Source organism: Dasypus novemcinctus, chromosome 14, assembly GCF_030445035.2.
Source record: "Dasypus novemcinctus isolate mDasNov1 chromosome 14, mDasNov1.1.hap2, whole genome shotgun sequence".
Taxonomy (NCBI): domain Eukaryota; kingdom Metazoa; phylum Chordata; class Mammalia; order Cingulata; family Dasypodidae; genus Dasypus; species Dasypus novemcinctus.
In genome coordinates, this window is record NC_080686.1 from 67,011,073 (window position 1) to 67,035,015 (window position 23,943).

Sequence of the window (23,943 nt, forward strand, 5' to 3'; positions counted from 1 at the left end):
TCCAATTTGGATGCCTTTTGTATTTTTGCCTTGCATAAATGCCCTAGCAAGTACTTCTAACACAATGTTAAATAAGATCATTGACAGTGGACACACTTGTCTTGTTCCAGATCTTAGAGGGAAAGCCTTTAGCATTTCACCATTGAATATGACATTACCTATAGGTTTTTCATATATACACTTTATCTTGCTGAGGAAGGTTCCTTCTATTCCCACTTTTTTTAAATAACAAATCAATTTTATTGATACATATTTATAAAGCAAAAATCCATCAAAAGTGTACAATCAACGATATTTGGTGTAATCGCATAATTGTACATTCATCACTCCAGTCATGTTAGAGCATTTTCATTATTCTACTACTAATAAAAATAAACAAAAACGACTAAACAAACAAACAAAACTCATCACCTCTGATCCTTCCTATGCTTTCTCTGCTGTACAGTTGCTCTTTTCTTCTCTCTAGTTTCTTTGTACTTATATTTTGTATTGTCTTATATATGCAATATCACCTATATTCATATTTTACATGAGGTTTCACTGTTTTATACAGCCCCACATAACACCTTTTTAGCTTTTCTTCTAATAATATAAATGTCTTTTTATCAAGAAATGATGCTGTATTTAGTCAAATGCTTTTTCTGTATCAATAGAGATGATATGATTTTTTTCTTTTGATCTGTTAATGTGGTATATTACATTCATTCATTTTTCTTATATTGAACCATCTTTGCATATCAGAGATGAAACCCACTTGGTCATGGTGTATAATTCATTTGACAAGTTGTTGAATATGATTAACAAGTATTTTGTTGAGGATTTTTAGCATCCAGGTTCATTAAAGAGATTTGTCTAATTTTCTTTTCTTGTGGTGTCTTTATGTGATTTGGTATTAGGTTGATGTTGGCATCATAGAATGAATTAGGCAATGTACCTTTTAGAAGAATTTAAACAGCATTGGTGTTAATTCTTTCCAAAATGTTTGGTAGAATTCACCTGTGAAGCTATCTGGTCTTGGGTTCTTAGTTGGAAACAACAATTCTACATGCAAACAATGACCTGTGTCTAAGGTGAATTTCTTGTAGACAGCATATAGATGGGTCATATTTTTTATCCATTCTGCAAATCTATGTCTCTTGATTGGAGAGTTTAATCCATTAACATTCAGTGTTATTACTCTCAAGGTATTACTTACATTAGTCCTATTTCTTTACATTTATAAATTACATGTTATTTTCATTTCTCTTTTTAGTTATTTTTACTAATAATCTTCTTTACTACACTCTCCTCCAACCCACTGTCTTCTGTTTTTTCCTTTCAATCTGTAGAACTTTCTTTAATATATAGAAGGACTGGTTTCCTGTTGACAAACTGTCATAATTTTGTCTATCTGTGAATTTTTTTAATCCCCTTCATTTTTTTTTAAATTTCTTTGTCTTTATTTATTTTTAATGTTACATTAAAAAAATATAAGGTCCCCGTATTCCTCTATTTTTGAATGCCAGCTTTGTTGGATATAGAATTCTTGGTTGACAGTTTTATTTCTTTCAACACCTTAACTGTGTCATACTACTGCATCCTCTCCTCTGTGGTTACAGATGAGAAATCAGTGGTTAATTTTATTGAGCCTCCCTTGTCTGTGATGAATTTCTTTTCTCTTACTTCTTTTGGTATTCTCTTTTTGTCTTGAGCATTTGACAGTTTGGTAAGTATATGTCTCTAGGTAGGCCTGTGAAGATTTATACTGTTTGGAGTGCACTGCACTTCCTTGACATGTGTATCAATGTCCCTCAAAAGAGTTAGAAAATTTTTAGCCATTATTTCCTCCAACACTCCTTCTTCCCCCTTTCCCTTCTCTTCTTCCCTGGGATGCCTATAATGTGAATGTTTGTGTATTTCATAATTCAATTATCCAAGTCTCTGTAGAATTTTTTGTCTTTTTATCTATCTGTTCTACTGTCTTCTGATTTCATATGTACTATCTTCAACATCACTAATTCTTTCCTATGCCTGTTTAAATCTGCTGTTACGTACTTCCAGCTTATTTTTTATTTCTTGCATTGTGCCATTCATCAACATCAGAGCTGTTGTCTTTTATGTATATTAATGATTTCTTCAGTATGTTCCTGCAGTGTTTTCTTAACATCCTTTATCTCTTCCTTCATTTCATTAAGTTGATTCATATTTGTTTGGACATCCTTGAATAGTTGTTCCATGTTCTACATCTTCTCCTGTCTTTAAGTTTGTTTATTAGACTGGGCTATGTTTTCATCTTTCTTACTACAGCTTGTTATATTTTGCTGGTGTCTAGGCATTTTCCATCTTAATAGGGTTATTCAGATGGTTAGCTTCTTTTTCTACTCTAGGGTTTTTTTCTTTTTGTTGCTTTGTGTTAAGGTTCCTTTTTTAAAGATTTTTTTTTAAGTTTATTTCTCTCCCCTTTCCCCCTCTCAACCGCCCCTCCCCCCCATTGTCTGCTCTCTGTGTCCATTTGCTGCGTGTTCTTCTTTGTCCACTTCTGTTGTTGTCAGTGGCATGGGAATCTGTGTTTCTTTTTGTTGCGTCATCTTGCTGTGTCAGCTCTCCATGTGTGCGGTGCCATTTCTGGGCAGGCTGAACTTTCTTTCGTGCTGGGCGGCTCTCCTTATGGGTTGCACTCCTTGCACGTGGGGCTCCCCTATGCGGGGACACCCCTGCATGGCAGGGTACTCCTTGTGCGCATCAGCACTGCATGTGGGCCAGCTCCACATGGATCAAGGAAGCCCAGGATTTGAACCGCGGGCCTCCCATGTGGTAGACAGTCACCCTAACCACTGGGCCAAGTCCGCTTCCCAAGGTTCCTTTTTGACACTTGATTACATTTATACTTTATCCTTGTAACTGTCTGTGTTTCCTTGAAAAAATATTAAGACCATGAAAGGAAAGACAGAAGAAGAGAAAAAGAATAATAGTAATAATAATAAATAGATAGTAAAGGAACCATAAAAGAACTAGGAAAATAAGTAAGTAATAAGAATGAAAAATTATTTAAAAAATAGAAAGGAAGAATAATGAAAAAGGTAGAATAAAAAATGAAACAAGGGGGAAAAAAGGGAAGCTGATTTGGATCAATGGATAGAGCATCTGCCTACCACATGGAAGGTCCAAGGTTCAAACCCAGGGCCTCCTAACCCATGTAGTGAGCTGGCCCACGTGCAGTGCTGGTTCTCGCAAGGAGTACTGTGCCATATAGGGTTGTCCCCCATGTAGGGGAGCCCCACATGCAAGAAGTGTGCCCTGTAAGGAGAGCTGCCCCACATGAAAAAAGTGCAGCATGCCCAAGAGTGGGGCACACATGGAGAGCTGACCCAACAAGATGATACAACAAAAAGAGACACAGATTCCCAGTGCAGCTAACAAGAATACAGGTGGACACAGAGAGCAGACAACGGGGGCTGGGGGGGGGGGGAATTAAAAAATAAATCTTTTAAAAAAGGGGGGAAGAACACAATAAAAGACTGGAAAGATGAGAGAAGAAGAAAAAAAAGTCTAAACAAGAATGGTGGAATGAAAGAAAAGCAATGGAAGCAGGAAAAATGAAAGAAAGAACCTAAGGAAAACAAATAAGGAAACAAAAATTTAAAAAACGAGCAAAGATAGAGAAAAAACAACAAACAAAAAACATCTAAACTCTCCTGGAAAAACAGCCTTCCCTTTTAGGCCCCTAGGAATTGTTACAGTCTGCCAGTGCTTATCAGTCAATCACTCTGCAGCTCACCTTCCAGAGGTAAGGTACCCAGTTTTAGCAAGTAAAATAAAGAATAACAAAAACAAAATCTAAAAATTATAAAAAATAAAAAATAATGGATCAAAACCTTAAAACAAACAAAAAAATCTCAATCTTTAAGTTCTCTGTCATAAGGTGCCAACTGGGTTACTGTCAGTCATGTGGATCACTCTCTGAATTCCTTCTCTTAGGAGGTACAGGGAATCAAACCAGGGACCTAGTATATTCAAGGCAGGTGTTCCTACACTGAGCTACACCACTCTGAAGGCTTGGCAGGCTTCTGAATGCTTATCTGGCTATCCCGGCCCTCTTTCCCTCAGACAAGTTGGGCTTCTAACAGTTTGCCAGTTAGATACCTTTCTCTTCTTACCTCATTAATCTGTTCCTCTCTCTCACAGAGTGGTTGGGTGTGACAGCCTCTTGATCACATACCCTTTCCCCTCTCCTAGGGCTGCTTCATTGCTGGCTGGGATCTTTTTTGAACTTTAAAGGAGACTCAGCTGACCATACTCACTGAAGAAAAGCCACTCTCCACCCTCTGCCAGATTCTGTCTTCCTCCTCAATTGGCTGCAGTGAGCCAAGGGTTTTACTGAGGCTATTCGCCTTAAGGGTGGGAGGTATTCGTGCTGTTCCTAGCCACAGGAATGAGTAACTCCTGGTTTTAATTTGACCTTTTTGTCTCTTTGTCCCTCTCTCTCCTGAATAATGCACAGCATTCTCCTGGTTTGCAGATTCCCAAGCATTTCCCTTGGATAGCTTTTTGCCCTTCCTCTGTTGTTTTTGTGAGAGAGTTGAGCCCTGCCTACTTCTAAATATATGTATATATATTTTTTAAGGAGGCACCGGGGATTGAACCCTGGACTCTGTACATGGGAGGCAGGTTCTCAACCACTGGGCTACATCTGCTCCCTACATAATTTTTAATGTTGTGCTTTTATTCACCTGTGGATTATTTAGCAGTGTATTGTTTAATTTCTGAACTACCATGATTTTTCTAGTTTTTATTTTTTAAATGAATTTCTAGGTGAATGGTCTTATCAGAGAAAATTCACTGAATAATATTTTTTTAAAGGGGGAAGAAGAATGAAAAGTATATTTGATTACCAGAAAGGAGGAATATGACAAGACTGCTAATATTTATCAATGTCTCTGATCTCTTCTTACAAGGCCATAGCTTTCCTTACAGTTGAATGTGGCCATGTGATAAAGTTCTGGCCAACAGAATTTGGATAGAAGTGATGTGAGATACATCCAGGCCTGGCTTGTTATAATTACCCAGGTGTTACTTCTCTTTCTCCTTCCACTGGTTAAGTGGAAAGGACTTCAGGAATTTAGAGAAGGTCAGAGGTCAGAGCCTTAAGATGGAAGGAACCTGGACCATTGAATGACTATGTGGAGTACAAGCTCCCATTGACTTCATTGGACAGGTCACATAAGTAAGAGATACTTTTTTAAAAACCATTTTTAAATCATTTTTTGGCCCTTTCCCTCTTTTTGTTAGAGATTTTGTGGGTTTTACAAAATGATCATGCATAAATTACAGTAATCCTATATACCACCTTACCCCGAACACCTTGCAATGGTGTGGAATATTTGTTACAATTGATGATAGCAACTTTTTATAATTGTACTGTTAATTAAAGTCCATGGTTTAACTTAAACATCACTGTTTATTTAATGTAGTTCATGGCTTGAAAAAAAAATACTTATTCTGTTAGCATATATACAATCTCACATTTCCCCTTTCAATCATATTCAGATATATATCTCAGTACTGCTAATTGTCTTCACAATGTTTTGCTACCACTACCATCATCCATCAGCAAAACATTTTCATTATTCCAAAGAGGAACCCTGAACATTTTATGCCTCCACTTCCCACTCCCTATCCACACTCCACCCCCTGGTAACCTATATTCTAGATACTGAGTCTTTGATTTGCTTATTCTAATTGTTCAAATCTGGGATAGCATATAATATTTGTACTTTTGTGTCTGGCTTATTTCACTAAACATGATGCCTTCAAGATTCATCCATGTTGTCATATGTATCAGAACTTCATTCCTTTTTTATGGCTGAATAATATTCCCTTTTATATATAAATACCACCTTTTATTTTAAACCCTGAATAATTTCGAATCTTTAAAAGTTGTTGATATTTGCCTTATGGTACTGTATGCAGTCAATTTTTGTAATTATTCTTGAAAGAATATTTATTTTTTCATAGTCAGGTATGTGTTCTACATATGTTGAGTAGATCATATTTATTAATTTTGTTGTCCAACTCTGCTGATTTTTTGTCTGCTTATTCCATCAATTATTGAGCGGTATGTTAAAATGTCCAACTATGATATGGACTTTTTCTCATTTTAGTTTTGTCAGTATTAGCTTTATATTTTTTGAAGCTTTGTTGTTTGTTGCATACAGGTTTAGAATTGTTATTTTTATACAAGTTTAGAATTGAAACATTTTTTGTTGCATAATGCCCCTCTTTCTCTCCAGGATGTTTTTTATATATAGGTCTCCTTTATTTTATGTTACTATTGCTAAAGCTGCTTCTTATGATTAATGTTCACAGGAAATATCTTTCTGAATCCTTTGATTTTCCACCTCTTTGTGCTCTAATTTTTAGTTTGACTCTTATAAACAGTGTATAGTTGGTTTCTTAAATCTGCTATGAAAATATTTATCTTTTAATTGGGTAATTCATACATACATTTACATTTAATGTAATTACTCATAAAAATTTTGGCTTAATATCTTACAGATTCCTGTTTGTTTACCTATCTAATATGCATTTTCTCCTTTCTTGCTTTCTTTTGAAGTAAATATTTATTGGGTGCCTGTTATGTTCATCGTACTTGGTACTGTGACTGAATTCTAAGAAAACTATATTTGGATCACTATAAATTATAGCTCATATTTCACATGCAAAACTGAAAATATATTTTATTTTTTTCAAAAATCAAGTTTAAATCTTATACCGAGGTGCCATTTTTCTCACACTTACATATCTTAGTCATTATTTTCCCTCCCTTCCTATTCCCACCTGTAAACAGAGAATCTTAGAAGCCCTAAAAAGGCAACATTCAGAAAAGATCCACTGATTTCTAATCCTTATTGATCATCACAGCTACGTCTCACGTGAAATGGTTCCTTGAAACCAGATTTAAGCTTAGCAGTTTTTGCAAGCACTTCATATTTTGGTGCCTGTAAATGGTCTGGCCCTATACATCATGGAACTACTGTCCCAGGATCCTAAAATCTCTTCGGACTCTTTGAGAGAGCCAAGAGCCTGGGTCCCTTTATTTACAAGACTCTCGAGCCATAGTCTCCTTGCTGATTCTGGGGAATCTTTCTCTTTTGCAATGCCTGCATTCTCTTTCTGCTCCTCTACATTCCCCTCTATCCTCTCACCTTTATCATAATTTCATTAATAACTCTAGAATTTGGGAAGCAAAGTGTCTACATCTCACTTTGCTTTCAACCCTAAAGCATAAATCTCCCTAATTCAAGGAAACACAAGTCTTGCTACATCTTTAAAATGTGGGAGGGATAAATACAGAGTTAATAAAATAATTTATATCCCAGTACATGATCATACCTTACTTAATATTTTACTGGTTATAGTGATTTTATCATATTGTAGGAAGGATATGATTTAATAGGAAAGTTGTAGCTTTATGTGGAGTGGTGTAGTAAGTTAGAGGTATCAGAAAATACTAGAGAAAATGGAAAACTAGAGTGATAAAATCTTAGAGAAATTACTCTATTCGTCTGTATGCTTGCATTTAGATTATATGTGTCTGTTAGCCATAACCATAATTACCTACTGGTAAATATCACAGTGTATTAAAATTTTCCACATCCCCTTATCAAAATTCCTTTCAACAATTTTAGCTTGGAACAAAATATGTTTGTAGTTTAAAAACTACAAAATATAAATAAATAATTGTAATATTTATTATTAAAGTCCCTGCAATAAAATAACTCTAATTCATAGCTTTAAATATTTTGGTATCTCGCCTTCTTTTTACTCAGTATGTAATATTATACTTATTATTATATAATTATAATTGTGAATTTTAAAAATAAACGAAAATCTGAATTTTTAGAAAACAAAAGAACTCTATCCTTGTCAATAAAACACTCATATTCACCCTCTTATCTCATATTTAAATAATATGCATTAGGTACTTTACAGTATGTGTGGGGAAAGAGGAATAATTCGAAAAAATCTAATGCCTTTTATTCTGTATTTATTATAGTGATATTTCTTACAGGTTTTAGGAATAGTGTGATATTGTGGCTAATAACATCAAACTCATTAAAAATGTTTTGTTCTGAATTTTTAGTAGTGAAAACCCAGACTGCTGAATTACTTTTTATACTTTCTTGGAGATGATAATGAGTATTTCACTTCCTGTCTTTTTCCCTGGGACATATTTGTCAGACAAATATTGATAAAATGAAAATCAGATGGTACTACATCTGACTTTAAAATTGGTATAATAATATAAATGACTTCCAGAAAACCACTTTGGGGTATGCTGAATAGCAGCATCTTTGCAGAATTTTCTCAAATAATATCTTTTAAATATAAAAGGGTATAATAAACTTAGAAAGATTGGTTTAACCTATAATTAAACTATAATATCCAGATCATTCAAGATTTAAAAGGACATGAAATTATACTTTACTTTGATGTTCTTGGAAAAGTGAAATGTATTATATTATCAATATAGTGCATTAACAGACTACTACTGAAAACGTAGTGTTACATGTGGAAATATACTCCTAAGAGTAGGGTTTCATGGTTCAGCATTTACCTTTAAAGAATATAAAGAGTCAAATGACATAAATTAGGAGGAACACAATGGAAATATTTATTTTACTACTTACCTTTCTAAAAATCTAGGTTTTGAACACGTTATATTAAAACATTATTTGAGTATTTGGAGGAATCTGTATAAATATTAATATTAACATGGAATATTTCCAAAATATTTTAATAAAATAGTAGTTTACATGATACAAGGACGTCTACAAAGGATTTTTATGCTACTGAAATCCTGAGAATAAGTATTTTTGAAAAACTTCAGTAAGTTAATTGTTTTAGCATATAAAATATCTCATTTCAATATGGATATTTAGAGTTACAATTACTTTCAATGCTTTTGCTTTAAGAAATAATTCATTATATAACAATTCATTTAAGTTGGTATCACAACTTAAAATTATATACATTTTGGCTGTTAAATCAATTTTAAATGACAATGTAAGCTTAATTTGAAACTTGATAACTAGAGTGATAGTAGGTGTTGGTCAAACATGATAGGGTAATTGTAAGTATTGGTTTGATTTTTTTAATCTTGTTCAACTACATCCACTTGTCTTTAATTTGTGAAAATAAGTCCTAGGTAAAATATTACTATACATATAAAATTATTCTCAGCTATACTGATTTTTTTCCTATTTTAATTTCTATAATTTATACAAATGTTGTTAAGTAATTCCTATAATGTGGCCATAATAAAATTATTTGTAATCTCTCTAAATACTCTATTATAATTCCACCACTGTGTGGATTACTAATGGGAAAGTTCAGCCACATGAAAAAATGTCTTCCTACATACCACTTTTTCAATTGTTAAATGAAATTTAGGATCATGCTGTTCAAATTTTAAATCTTTTAATTAAACAGTAGAAACCAGGCCTCTATAATATCCTTTGAACTTATTATTTTAATTTCTTATGCTTTATTATCTTTTGACTCACATAAATGTCAGAGTAAACATTTATGGTTTTCCAGGTATTAGGGCTCCTTTCACTACTCTGCTATTTTTGTGGCATGATTGTTTAACACATTCCCTTAAATTTCTAATGTATAGACAGATGATAATTTACTTATACTTCATTGTGAAAACAACCAATTAATATGTTTGTACCTTTTAAAACTTGGTTATAATTTATACATAGTAAAATCTCATTAATTTGTAGTCTGCTAATTTACTTAAAATAATATCAAAATGGTATATGCATATCATTTCATCAAGTGAGAATATCAATGTAACTTGTTCCCTGTAAATTTTCAATATTCCTCTTCCTAAAAAGGAATCAGTTTTAAAATATGCTTTTTACCCACTTGAAATCAGGAATTCCAAAATTAATGATGTTTTTTCCACAATTCCTTCAATTTATGTTCACTAGTTAGTTGCATCATGCATGCTCAATTTCTGTTACAATTATCTGTTGCAAATCATGGTATTTTATATCACCATGGGTTATAAAGTAGAATTGATAAACAGTTTATGGGTGGGTCTATTATTAATTTTTTAAACTTTTGCTTACTTTCTTTGCTCATTTCTTCTCCTCCCTAAGCCTACAATTGTCACAATGAATCAAAGTTTCTTTTCATAGTTTGGAAATTTTCAAATTCAAATATGATCTGTCTTATTTTTTGTTTTATTCTGAATTACTCTAGGCTTCTATATTTTCAATAAAAATGCTAAACTACAGTCTGTATTGTTAATCAGAAATTAGATTAACATCCCTATTACATATAAAGATTTTTGAATATATTTGTGACATCACTTTACATTTTTTTTCCAGATAAAGGCTTATGTTCATTTAATTCAGGTAAATTTTAGCATGCACTGTGTTTAATGCATGTATTCATATGCAGAGTTTAATTGGTTTTGTTTTGTGCTTTGTCTTGCTATTGTGCATATGTTAAATTCCTAAACAAAGTTTTTCCCTGTAGAACTTTTCCAGTATCTCCATGCTTACCTTTTTATTATTTCAGCGTAAAAAATCATTTGTTGAAATGCAGTAATTTATTATTTCAATGTGTCTAATATTGCCTCCTTTATTATGCTACTATTTCATCAATGAAATATGTTTTAATACATGCTATCTTATGTATACAGCTTCAGAAAATTTAAATTTACATGGATATAATTTACAAAGTTGTTGACTTCTGGAGGGGTAGTATTAAAAACCCTAATAAGCATATTGAAATAAAGCAAAATTAGAACTACAGTGTTTACTGTAGTTTTCATTATTTTTAGCTATTTTGTCATAAAACTAAATAGATTTAATTTTATTACCCTAATGCACAGAGTGTATGTCATGATATTCTAAGTTGATGTTAAATATTTTAACTGGCAATATGGGCTTCCATTGGTTTAAACAATGTTAATTGAAAAGCATTTAAATATGTTTAGCATAATTAACTTTTATATTGTATAAAATTAGCCTATTAATAGTGTTGGGAGGTATTATAAAAAGCCTTAGGGTGGGAGCAAAAGTGGCTCAAGTCGGTGGGTACTTGCCTCCCACACAGGAGGTCCTGGGTTCAGTTCCTGGTGCCTCCTAAAAAAGATGAGCAAACAACGAGCAAACAGACAAGGGAGCCGTCTGGGGGTTAGGGATAAAAATAACATAAAAATACATCAAAAATAAAAATTCTTAGGAATGGTTCACTAAAGTTTACTGTCCATCAAGGTAGACTACTTCTTCCATCCAAAATGGATTAACAGGGACTGGAATTATCTCCTTACTTCAAGAAACAGAGAATAGACAAAATTGTGTGCAAGACACAGGACATCAGGCAATTATAGACAGTAATTCCCCCAAAGGGAAACAAATAACTTGAACCCTAAAACTGTCGTAAGCAACCACCTTAAGAGAGTTTCCAGTTCACAGCACAGGGAATGAGAACCCAGACAAGAGTACAATGAGCTTCCTGAGTTAAAACTGGACAATATTTGGGGAGACCAAAGAGGCTAGCATTCCTAGAAGAGAGGAAAGGAGAGAGCTGCACAAAGAGAAAACTCCAGAGATCTTCAGAGGGTCACCTTTGAGTATTTAGGTGAATATTTATCAGCGCATACGTTAGACGAATCTACCCAAGTCTGAGGAAAGAAATACCCAAAAGAATTAGAACTGTCTCACAACATTGCATGTTCTCTTCACCAAGACTGGAATCCTCAAGATTCGTGGGGCATTGAGTTGAATGGACTGAAGTATCTGGCCTTTATAGATGGGAATAATTGGCCCTTACACTGAGCACTGCACCACGTAAAAATTCTTAAATGAAAGAATTGAAAGGGTCAAAATGTCTCTAGTTACACTATTGGATGCAAATCGAAGCTCAAAAATACCTATAGGAATACAAAAATATTCAACATCAACAATGTAAAATTCATAATGCCTGGCATTGATAAAAATTCAACAGGCATGCAAAGAAACCAAAAAATAATTTGATCCATAAAGAAGAAATAAATCAATCAAAATAAAACCAAAGCTGTCAAAGTTATTATATTAGTATACAAAGATATTAAAAGTTATTATAAGTGTATTCCACATGTTCAAAATGTTAAGAAAAGACATGGAAGCTATTAAAGGACCCAAATTGAACATAATAGAGGTGAAAACTACAATTTCCAAAATGAAAAATATACTGAATGGGATTAGCAACACAATAGGCATTGCAGAGAAGAAGATGAGTGACCTTGAAGACAAAAATGGAAACTATTCAGAATGAAGCAAAGAGAAAAGAGTGTGTGTGTGTTTCTGTGTGTGTGTATGTCTTGATAAAGATAGAGCATCCGTGACCTGTGGAATAACTTCAAGCAGCCTAACATACAGGTTAGTTGAAATCCCTTCAGGAGAAGATAAAGGAAGGGACAAGAATATTTGAAGAAATAATAACCAAAAATTGTCCAAATTTAGTGAAAACTACAAAGCCACAAATCTAGGAATCTCAGTAAACTCCAAGCAGAAGAAATATGAATACAAGGCACATCATAAATTCTTTAAACCAATGATAAATGGAAAATCTTAAAATGATCTATAGAAAACAGATGCAATATATACTGAGAAATAGATGACCTTAGTTTTTTTTATTGGAAACAATGCAAATACTTAAAGAAAGAATTTTAATCTAGAATTCTGTCTAGTCTTTCAAAAATGAAGGCAAAATAAAAACTTTCTCAGACACGAATTCCAAAAGAATTTATTACCAGGAGACCTGCGCTTCAACAAACGTTGAAAGAAGTCATTCAGGCAAAAGAGTAATTATACCAGATGGAAATACAGAAAAAAGGTCTATACAGACGGAATGGAGAGCACTAGAAATGGAACAAAAACTGTCTGGTTAATATGTAAGATGTTTCTCATTGTTTTGAATATAATTGACTGTTTAAACAATAACAATATAGTATAGGCTTAAACATATGCAAAAAGTAAAATATAGGGAAGCGGCTGTGGCTCAATCATTTGGGCTCTTGTCTACCATATGGGAGACCCTAGGTTTGCGTCCCAGGGCCTCCTTGTGAAGGCAGGCTCACCTGCATGCTGTGGAGTGCCTGCACGGCCTGCAGGCTCCACGGAAAGCCAACTCAGCAAGATGATGCAACAACAACAAAAAAAGCGAGACAAGAAAAAAAACCCACAGACGAGCACACAGTGAATGAACACAGAGAGCAGACAGCAAGCAAGCTACAAGAGAGGAGGGGAAATAAAAATAAATAAATACAGACACAGAAGAATGCACAGGGAATGGACACACAGAGCAGACAGCATGCAAAAAGCCACAAGGAGGGAGATTTTTAAAAAATATATATATATGACAACAGCACAAAGGTAAAGCAGGAATAAATGGAAGTATATGATTGTAATATTTTAACATATGAATCACTTGAAAAAAGATAAGTATAAGATGTATACTGTAAACCATAAAACAACCATTAACACAACAAAGATTTATAGCTAATAAGCCAACAGCAAAGAAAAAAATGGAATCATAAAAATATTCATTTCATCCCAAAGAAGACAAAGGAAAAAAATATTTTTAAAATTAAGGACAAATAGAAAACAAATATCAAATTGATAGATGTTAACTAACAAAATCAAAGGCCACATTAAAAGTAAATTGTAGGGAATGTATATAGCTCAAGTGGTTGAGTGCCTGCTTCTCATGTACAAGGTCCCAGGTTCAATCCTTGATATCTTCTAAAATAAACAAATGTAAAAAACAAGGGGAGAGGATGTAGCTCGGTGGTTAAGTGCCTGTTTCCCATGTATTAGGTCCTGGGTTCAATCCCTAGTACCTCCTACAAAAATAAAAATAATTTTTTAAAATGTAAATTGTCTGAGTGCCTCAATTAAAAGGTAGAGTTTGTCAGATTGTATTTTAAAAGCAAAAATCAGCTATATATTGCCTACAAGAAACCCAGTTTAATGTAAAAACACATTATTTTAAAGTAAAAGAATGGAAAAACATATACCATACTAACACAATCAAAAGAAAGCTGGATGGCTATATAATTATCAAAGTAGATGTCACAGCATTACTAGGAATAAAGAAGGTCATTTCATAATAATAAAGGAGTAAATTGATTAAGAACACATAGCAATCCTCAATATGTAGGCATCTACTGTTTGAGCTTCAGATTACATTAAGAAAATTTAAAGAATAATTGTCAGACTGAATTAAAAAGATACAAAACAAGATCCACCTACAGGCAGTTTATAAGATACACATTGTAGATTCAAAAATACAAATGGTTTTAAAGTGAAAAGAAGGAAAAAGATATGCCATGCAAGTATCCAAAAGAGAGCTGCAGTAGCTCTATAAATATTACACAAAATAGTCTGTCAGAGAATTCTATTACAGATGATAAAAAGGATATTTTTATTATGTTAAAATGCTCAGTTCATTAAGAGGATATAGCAATGATAAACATAAATACACCTAATAACAACCAAGCCTTGAAAAATATGAAGCAAAATCTAACAGCAATGTAGGAAGAAATAGACATTTCAACAATAATAGCTGTGTACTTTAATGTACACTTTCAATAATAGTTGCTGTCAACGAAGCAGAAAATAAGCAAGGTAGAAGAAGACTTGAATAACGGTATCAAGGAACTTGAATGAACTGATATCAATAGACATGCCATCCAACAACAGAATACCCATTCCTTTCAAGAGCAGATGGAACATTCTCAAGGATAGGATCATATGCCAGGGCATAAAAAAAGTTGAATTGGAATTGTACAATGTCTGCACTCTGAACACAATGGAACTGAATTAGAATACAATAACAGGTAGCAATTTGGAAAATCCACAGATATATAGAAATTAAACAAACACCATGTAATAATACACAAGAAAATAAACTATCAAATGAGAAATAAGAAAATATTTTAACTCAAAGATAACAAAGACAGAGCATATCAAAATTTCAGTTGTGCAGCTAAAGTAGTTCTTAGAGGGAAATATATGCCCTTATCAAAAAATAGGATCTCAAATTAACAACCTTAAGCCGTCCTCCCTAAAGAGCTAAAATTGAAAAGCAAACTGAATTTAAAGCAAAGAGAAAGGAAGACGATAGTAAATATTAGAGCAGAAATAAATGATACAGAAATCCAGAAAACAATAGTGAAAAACAATGAAAATAAAAGCTGGTGCTTTGTAACAATCAACAAAATTGACAAACATTTATGTAGATGGAACAAGAAAAATTATGCAAATTACCAAAACTAGCAACGCTTTGGAAATCACTGCCAATGTAAGAGAAATTAAAAGGATTACTTGGGGGGATGCAGACTTGGCCCAGTGGTTACGGCGCCCATCTACTATATGGGCGGTCCACTGTTGAAACCCTGGGCCTCCTTGACCCATGTGGAGCTGGCCCACATGGAGTGCTGATGCGCGCAAGGAGTGCTGTTCCACGAGTGGTGCCCCCACGTCGGGGAGCCCCACGCACAAGGAATGCGCCCCGAAAGGAGAGCCACCCAGTGTGAAAGAAAGTTCAGCCTGCCCAGGAATGGCGCCACACACTTGGAGAGCTGACACAGTAAGATGACGCAACAAAAAGAAACACAGATTCCCATGCTGCTGACAACAGCAGAAGCGGACAAAGAAGACACAGCGAATAGACACAGAACAGACAACTGGGGTGGCAGGGAGGGGGAGAGAAATAAATCTTTAAAAAAAAAAAAAAAAAAGCATTACTGGTGAATACAACAAACAACTTTATGCCCAGAAAATAAACAATATAAGTGAAATAGACAAATCCCAATAGAGACACAGTAACAGAAACTGACTCCAGAAAAATTAAAAATCTTAATAAACCTATAACTAGAAAAAAAGTTGAATAAGTAATTAAAGATCATCCCATAAATAAAAGCACAGGTCCAGTAGAGTCTACTGATATTTCTATAAGAAATATTAAGAAGAAATACTAATCCTTCTCAAATTCTTTGAATAAAAAGAAATCGGAATATTCTCCAATTCATTCTGTGAGGCCAGTATTATCCAGATACTAAATCCAGAAAAGCGCATAAGAAAAGAAAACATAAACCAATATCCCTTAGGAAGATAGATACAGAAATCGTCAAGAAAATATTAGCAAGTCAAATCCAGTAATACATAAAAATGTTTATATACTGTAACTATGTGATTTATTCCAGTAATGTAGATGTGTTTTAACATCCAAAAAATCAATCAATATAATACAATATATTAATTTTCAAAAGGACAAAATCACATCATCATATCAAGAGATACAGAAAAAGCTTTCCCCAAATCCAACATCTATTTAGGATAAAAACTCTCAACAAAGTTGATATAGAAGGGAACTTCCTCAACCTGATAAAGAGCAACTATGAAAATCCTACAGTTAACACCATTTTAAATTGTAAAAGACTGAATACTTTCTTCCTAATTTTGGGAACTAGGCAAGGATGTCTGCTCCCACCACTTTTATTCAACTGTGAACTAGAGAGCCTAGTCATGTAAATCAGGCAAGAAAAAGAAATAAAGGACATTTAGAATGGAATGTTAGAAGTAACACTGTCTTTATTTATATACAGAATCACCGTAAATATATAAAATTCTGAAGAATCCACAAAAATCTACTAGGAAGGAGTAGATGTAGCTCATGCAGTTGAATGCCTGCTTCCCACATGGGAGGTCCCAGGTTTGGGAAGCAAACAAATGAAAAAACCAACTCAGAGGAGCCAGTGTGGCTCAGTGGTTGAGTGCAGGCTTCCCACATATGAGGTCCCAAGTTCAATCCATGGTCCCAGTACCTCAAAGCAAAAACAAAAACCTACTAGAACTAATTAACAAGGTCAGCAAGGTCCAAAGATGTAGCAATAATATGTAAAAATCAATTATATTTCTATGGACTAAAAAGGAAATTTTAAAAATATCTTTATTCACAATAAAAGAAGAAATATTTATGAATAAATTTTGCAAAGTATCTGCAAAACTTGCACACTAAAACACTTCATTATATTGTTGAAAGAAATTAAAGAAGGACTAAAGAAAGGGAGAGATATTCCATATTCATGATTTGTAAGACTCAATATATTAATGTAGTAATTCACCCCAACTGCTCTGCAGATGCAACTCAATCCTCTATCAAAGTCACAGCAAGAGGACTTCTGGGAAGATGGCATAAAAATAGGTAGGCAGGGCTCTGCTCTGTCACATCAAAATGGAGAAAGAGCAAAAAAAACTACCCAAGGGAACTGCTTTGGGGCTCTGCAGACCAGGAGAGTGCTATTCACCCCTCAGGAGGGTGAGGGATGGAGAGACAAAGCACCTGAAATGAAAAACATACATTGCTAACCCTCGTGGCAGAGAATGACACCATCAAGGTGAATAGCCTGGAAAAAATCTGTGGCTCACTGTAGCCAACTGAAAGAGGAACAGCAGTCTTCCTCCTGGGAAGAGGGAGGGTATGGCAGAGGGTGGAGAGTGGTTTCACTTCAGTGAATTTGGTTAGCAGAGCCCACTTTGAATCTCAGCTCTGGCCAAGACCAAAATCATGCCGAAGTGGAGGTTGAAAGAGTTGCCTCCATGGAAAGAGTCACTGACAAGTGCCTTCTGCTGGCACAAAATTGCAAGGGAAATAACTGTTTTTCAGTGTCTCTTGTCCCAAACTCCTGGGGGCAGGTTGGCACCCCATTAGTGAGTCCCTGGCACTATTTTGATAACTTAAGCTTAATATTTTTGAAGACTTAGAATAAGTTGAACCAAAAATCAAAGAGGAACCATGAAACAAAACCACTAGGCAAGATAGAGAAATTGACCATTGCAATAAATTCCCCAACACATTCAGATGCCCAGACATCAGCAAGATATTACAAGGCATACTATGAAAGAGGAAGATATGGCCCAGCCAAAGGAACAAGCCAAAACTCCTGATGAAATACAGGAATTTAAGACATTAATCAATGAGAAACACACAAATATCCTAAATCAATTCAAGGAGTTGAAGGAAAATATGACTAAAGAGAAAAATGAAATTAAGAGGACACTGGATTATTATAAAGAAAATTTGAAAGCCTGCCAAAAAAAGTAATAGAGCTTATAGGAATGAAAGACACAATGAATGAGATAAAAAATCTATTAGATGCATATAACAGCAGATTTGAATTGATGGAGGACAGAATTAGTGAAATAGAGAACTGACCATCTGAACTTGAAAAGACAGAACGGAAAAAAAGAATGGTAATAAATGGAACAGGATCTCAGGGAATTGAATGATATTGCGAAATGCACACACATATGCATTTTTGGTGTCCTAGAAGGGGAAGAGAATGGAAAAGGGCAAAAAGAATATTTGAAGAAATAATGACTGAAAATTTCCCAACCCTTATGAAAAATGTAAATATCAATATCCAAGAAGGACAACACAAACAAAATAAACCCAAATAAACCTACTCCAAGACACCCACTATTCAGAATGACAAATATCGACATAAAAAGGATTCTGAAAGCAACAAGGGAAAAAGCATCACATACAAGGGAACCTCAATAAGATTAAGTGCCAACCTCTCATTAGAAACCATGGAGGTGAGAAGACAGTGTTATGATGTATTTAAATTACTGAAAGAGAAAAACTACCAGCCAAGAATTCGGTATTCAGCAAAACTTTCCTTCAAAAATGAGGGTGAGTTTAAAATTGTCACAGAAATAAAGACAAATTGAGATAATATATTACCAAAAGACCAGATTTGCAAGAGATACTAAAGGGAGTGCTGTAGCCTGAAAGGAAAAACCAAGGCAAGAGACTTGGAGAAGAGTGTAGAAATGAGGATTATTAGGAAGAGTTAATTAAAGGGGAAAAAGATGGACAATAGTAAGAAATGACAACACAAAGCCAAAGAATAAAATTGATGCAATAAGTAATGCCTTTACAGTAGTAACATTGAATGTTAAGGGATTGAACTCCCCAATCAAAAGATATAGACAGAGCGAATGGATAAAAAGTATGAGCGATTTATATGTTGTGTACAAAAGACTCATCTCAATGTAAGGACACTACCAGGTTGAAAAATGAAAGGTTGGAGAAAAGATATTCCACATAAATAGTAATGAAAAATGATCTGGAGTAGTGATACTTACATTGGACAAAATATATTTTAAAAGCAAAACTGTTATAAGGAATGAAGAAGATCATTATATATTAATACAATTCTAACTTAAAAGTAAATCTGCTAAAGTTGTAAAAGATCTCAAAATGGAAAACTACAAAACATTTCTAAGAGAAATGAAGAAAAACCTAAATGAAAGGAGAGATATACCATGTTCATAGGTGAAAAGACTCAATATTATTAATATGTCAGTTCTCCCCAAATTGATTTTTAGTATCAATGCAATTTAAAAATCCAAGCAGGCTTTTTGTACGAATTCACAAACTAATTCTATATTTTATATGGAAATACAAAGTACTTTGAATCGCTAAAACTACTTTGAAACATAAGATAAATGTTGGGAAGCCTTACGTTACTTTATTTCAAAACTTAGTATCGAGTACAGTATTCAAGGCATTGTAATAAAGATGGGCAAATATATCAGTAGAACAGAATAGAAAGTACAGATAGAGATCCACATTTATAGATCATATATGTACACCTGAGTTTCAACTAAATTGCAAAGGTAATTCAGTGGTGAAAGTATAGTCTTTTCAACAAATGGTGTTGGAGCCTTTGATGTTCAACATGGAAAAAAAGAACTCTGTCCACACTTCACCCCATATGCAAAAGTTAACTCAAGATGGGTGATAGACATAAATATAAACCATAAAATTATACAACTTCTGGGAAAAAACCTTGGTACCTTAGGTTAGGCAAAGATTTTAGATAGGACATCAAAAGCATAATCCATTAAATAACAAATCAATGAATTGGACTTAATCAAAATTGAAATCTTTTTTTAGAGTCCCTGTTAAGATAATGAAAAGTCAAGCCACTGAATGTAAGAAAATATTTGCAAATCATATATCTGATAGAGAACTTTTTCCAAAATATAGAGGGAATTTTCAAAACTCACTAATAAGAAAACAACCAATAAAAAAAAAAGGATAAGATTTGAACAGACACTTTTTTGAAGAATGTAAGGGATGGAAAATAAGCTCATGTAAAGATTGTCAACATCATTGGTCTTTGGGAAATGCAAATTAGGTACCATTGCAAACGTCTTTGAATGGTTAAAAAAAAAAAGACTGACCACATTGGGAATTGCTGGTGGCAATGTAAAATACTACAGTCTCTTGGGAACACTGTCAGTTTCTTAAAAATTTAAATATTTATCTTCTATATAATGCATCCATTCTACTCCCAGGTGTTTTTCCAAGAGAAATGAAAGCATATGTCCACACAATAACAGAAATAACAAGGAATGAACTATAGATATATACTACAGCATGGATCAATCAAAAATAATGACACTGAGTTAAATAAGCCAGACTAAAAAGCACGTATTGTCCAAATTCATTTATATATAATTCTAGGAAATTCAAGCTAATCTACAGTGACAAAAGCAGATCATTGTTTGCCTGGAGCGTTCTTGTCTGGGTGTGGGGTTAGAGGCAAGGAGAGAAGGACAGGATTTTCAAAGGGCACAGGGGACATTTTAGGGATGATGGGTATGTACATTATTTTGATTGTAGTTTTGCTTTCTTGGTCATATATATTTCAAAACTTAAAAAATTGTTCATTTTAAAGATGTTTTGTGTATTATATGTCAATTGTTCCTTTTAATACCATTAAAAAAATCCTTAGGACAGATGAAAATCATAACAAAGAAACCATATAATTAAAAGAGTTTTATAACAGACCTGATTTTTGTCAGTGTTATTACTGTATATTCAGGGACTTCAATTCCCTATTCTTACAAAAAGTGTAAACAAGGACCCATTTACTTTGAAATATGTTTTAAAGATGGATATTAAATTAAGTGATGCAATCTTAAGGGCATTTATTTTTATATATTTGATATATTTATGTATTTTGGACATTCAGTATTTAGTTTCCCATTTTATTGAAAATGCTGTAATCTGATAATAGTTTTATCTATGCACCTTATCCGTACTTTTCATTAGATATGTATGTAAGCAACAGGCTCACTGTTCCTTCATGCTTTGCATCATCATCAATACACCTTGAGGTAGATGCTACTAATAGTTTTCTTTTCCAAATGTCAGTAGAGAGGAATCACCACTCATGCAATGATTAGGTTCTAAAGTCATTCTAAAAGGTGAAAATTGTATATGCTCTAAAATTACCATTGAAAATGCCTTAAATCACTCATGTGGTATTAAGTACTCTCTAATACGTTCAATGTAGTATTTTACTTTCAAAGTTGGAAGATATTACTTGTTCTTGTTTATAGGACAGGCGAAGTTGTTGGTTTGAAATTAGGAATCATGTTGTAAAAGAATACACTGGATTTAAACTCTAGAATCTCATCAAGCACTGAACAGCAATTTTGTTGTGAGAGATGTATTGGAACTGAGACCAATAACGGGAATGGGACATAGCACCCTATGATGAATGGCTAATGATACCTTCTCTCCTTCCTTTTTCAGCCAAGTTTATTTAGTTGAAGTTTTGTAAGGTAAACTCTATTAAGTAAGTGCATTTCTATTATAATAAATGTAACTCAACTTATTTTACAGGTAAAATGCCTGGAATGATCACTGATTTAAACAATAGCCCATGTTTACCAGCTTTCACTCATTCCATCCAATCCAATCTACATTTCTTGGCTATTATAGCTCAAAGTGAGTCCTTGCCCATAGCCCACCACAAAGTCAATTAAGTGACATCAAGATTATGAGAAGACAGCGGCGGACTTGGCCCAGTGGTTAACGGGCGTCCATCTACCACATGGGAGGTCCGCGGTTCAAACCCCGGACCTCCTCGACCCGTGTGGAGCTGGCCCATGCGCAGTGCTGATGCGCGCAAGGAGTGCCGTGCCACCGCAAGGAGTGCGCCCGTGAGGAGAGCCGCCCAGCGCAAAAGAGAGTGCAGCCTGCCCAGGAATGGCGCCGCCCACACTTCCCGTGCTGCTGACAAAAGAAGCAGACAAAGAAACAAGATGCAGCAAAATAGACACAGAGAACAGACAATGGAGGGGGGAGGAATTAAATAATTAAAAAAAAAAAAAAGATTATGAGAAGAGAAAAAGTTTATTCAGCAAAGGCTAGCCCCACAAAGACAGGAGAATAGTCCTTAAATCTGTCTTCCTGAGTTGGAAGTGCTAATGGTTTTTATGGGATTGAACAAAAAGGGAGGTGGGGTTGTGATGGCTGAGGCAAAGGTAACAGTGTGATAGTGGTGACCATGGCAGATGGGTATCATGTTGATTCATATGTTGCATGACTAGAAAGTGACTTTTTGAGATGATGGGGTTAGAGGTTGTCTAATCTTTGAGTATGCACATTGATTACATGCTTATTTCACTTGAATTTTAAGGTTTAGGCCTTTGCAAATGTTCAGGCAGGCCAACTCTGATTAGAACTGGCTTGGTTAGTTCTGGGCTGATTCATGTTATTTCATTAATAAACATTAAGGGGCTATGCACAGGAGTTTCAGACATCAGGGTTGCAAAATAAGATAAGGGATACAAGAGGTCTAATTACAAGTTGTTTTGTTACTGTTCCCTTGCATGTTCAAGATTATGCAGTTTACAAAACAACATCAACATTAAAGAAACAAAACATCTGGGTGACTGTTCAGTGGGTCACAGATATCGGCTTCTGTCTATTTTAAAAGTTTAACACACATTAAGGCTATATTGGGGGCATTTACAAGAGTAATTTATTTTATATTTGCCTCATTGGAAAGTATGATCATCAGTCTTAATGAAATTTAGCTCCCTCATCACAGGGGAAGTTCTGTTAAGCCTTTAATCCAAGGTATTTTTAACATAGCTTCCAATCTTCTATCATATCCCTGGTTCTTTCCTGTATTTCTTCTCCTGTTATATCTTGCTTCTTCATCCTCTGTCTCCCAGAGATTACCTCACTAACCTTATAGAGTTTATTGTGATCTTTAAGAGGAAATGTATCCAATTTAATCTTTACCTGCTATGAAAATATCATTAATCTCATTTTGTAGATAAGAAAAGTGAAATGAAGAGAAGTCAGGTTTATATTGTTCAAAATTGGTGCATCAGGATTTCAATCTAGACCTTTTTGTCTAAAAAAAGTACACTTTTTTCACCATGCTAAGTGTTAATATTGAAAATGTGTTTAATCATTCCAATGTTTAATGCTTAATAAGGCTTGAAGACTACTCTAAAGACATAGATTGAATTTATATAGAGATTTCGTTTCAAAATAAATTTTAATTAATAGGTAGGCGATGATTTTTCTTTATTTTTTATTCTGTTATCCTATATACAATCTAACATTTCCCTTTTTAATCACATTCTGATATATATTTCAATATGCTGTTAAATACATTCACAATATTGTGATGCTTTCACTACTACCATCCATTACTAAAACATTTCCATCATGTCAAATAACAGGGTTCCTATTTGAAATGTTGATTTATTTCTTAAATCATTGTACTGAATTATGATTTATATAAATAGGTGCATAGTTCCCATAGGTACATAGTTCAGTGGATTTTAATAAATGTATACACCCATATAACCACTACCATATTCAAACACTAGAACATGTTCATCCCAAGAGAAGTTTCCCAATTTTGGCTAACATGAATAGGCTACTATGAATATTCTTGTACAAAATTTTTGATAATGACATGATTTTTTTATCTCAAACTTCCAAAAGAATCTGTAAGTAAACTCTGGTTTGTTAAGATGGCTGTATATAAGATTAATATATGAAAGTCAATTG

The 23,943-nt window shown here is 33.9% G+C and overlaps 1 protein-coding gene across 50 annotated transcripts in view; it reads left to right on the plus strand.

The window, feature by feature from the left end:
- The window catches only part of RIMS2 (regulating synaptic membrane exocytosis 2), a 734,990-nt gene that overhangs the window by 428,320 nt on the left and 282,727 nt on the right, over positions 1-23,943 (plus strand). For 6 of the 50 annotated variants that reach the window (XM_058275863.2, XM_058275872.2, XM_071207982.1 and 3 more), the window contains one exon: positions 10,380-10,406. The exons of the other annotated variants lie outside the window; for them this stretch is intronic. In XM_058275863.2, coding sequence (XP_058131846.1) covers positions 10,380-10,406 — 27 coding nt within the window. The remainder of the gene's footprint in view (positions 1-10,379; positions 10,407-23,943) is intronic. 50 annotated transcript variants of the gene reach the window in all.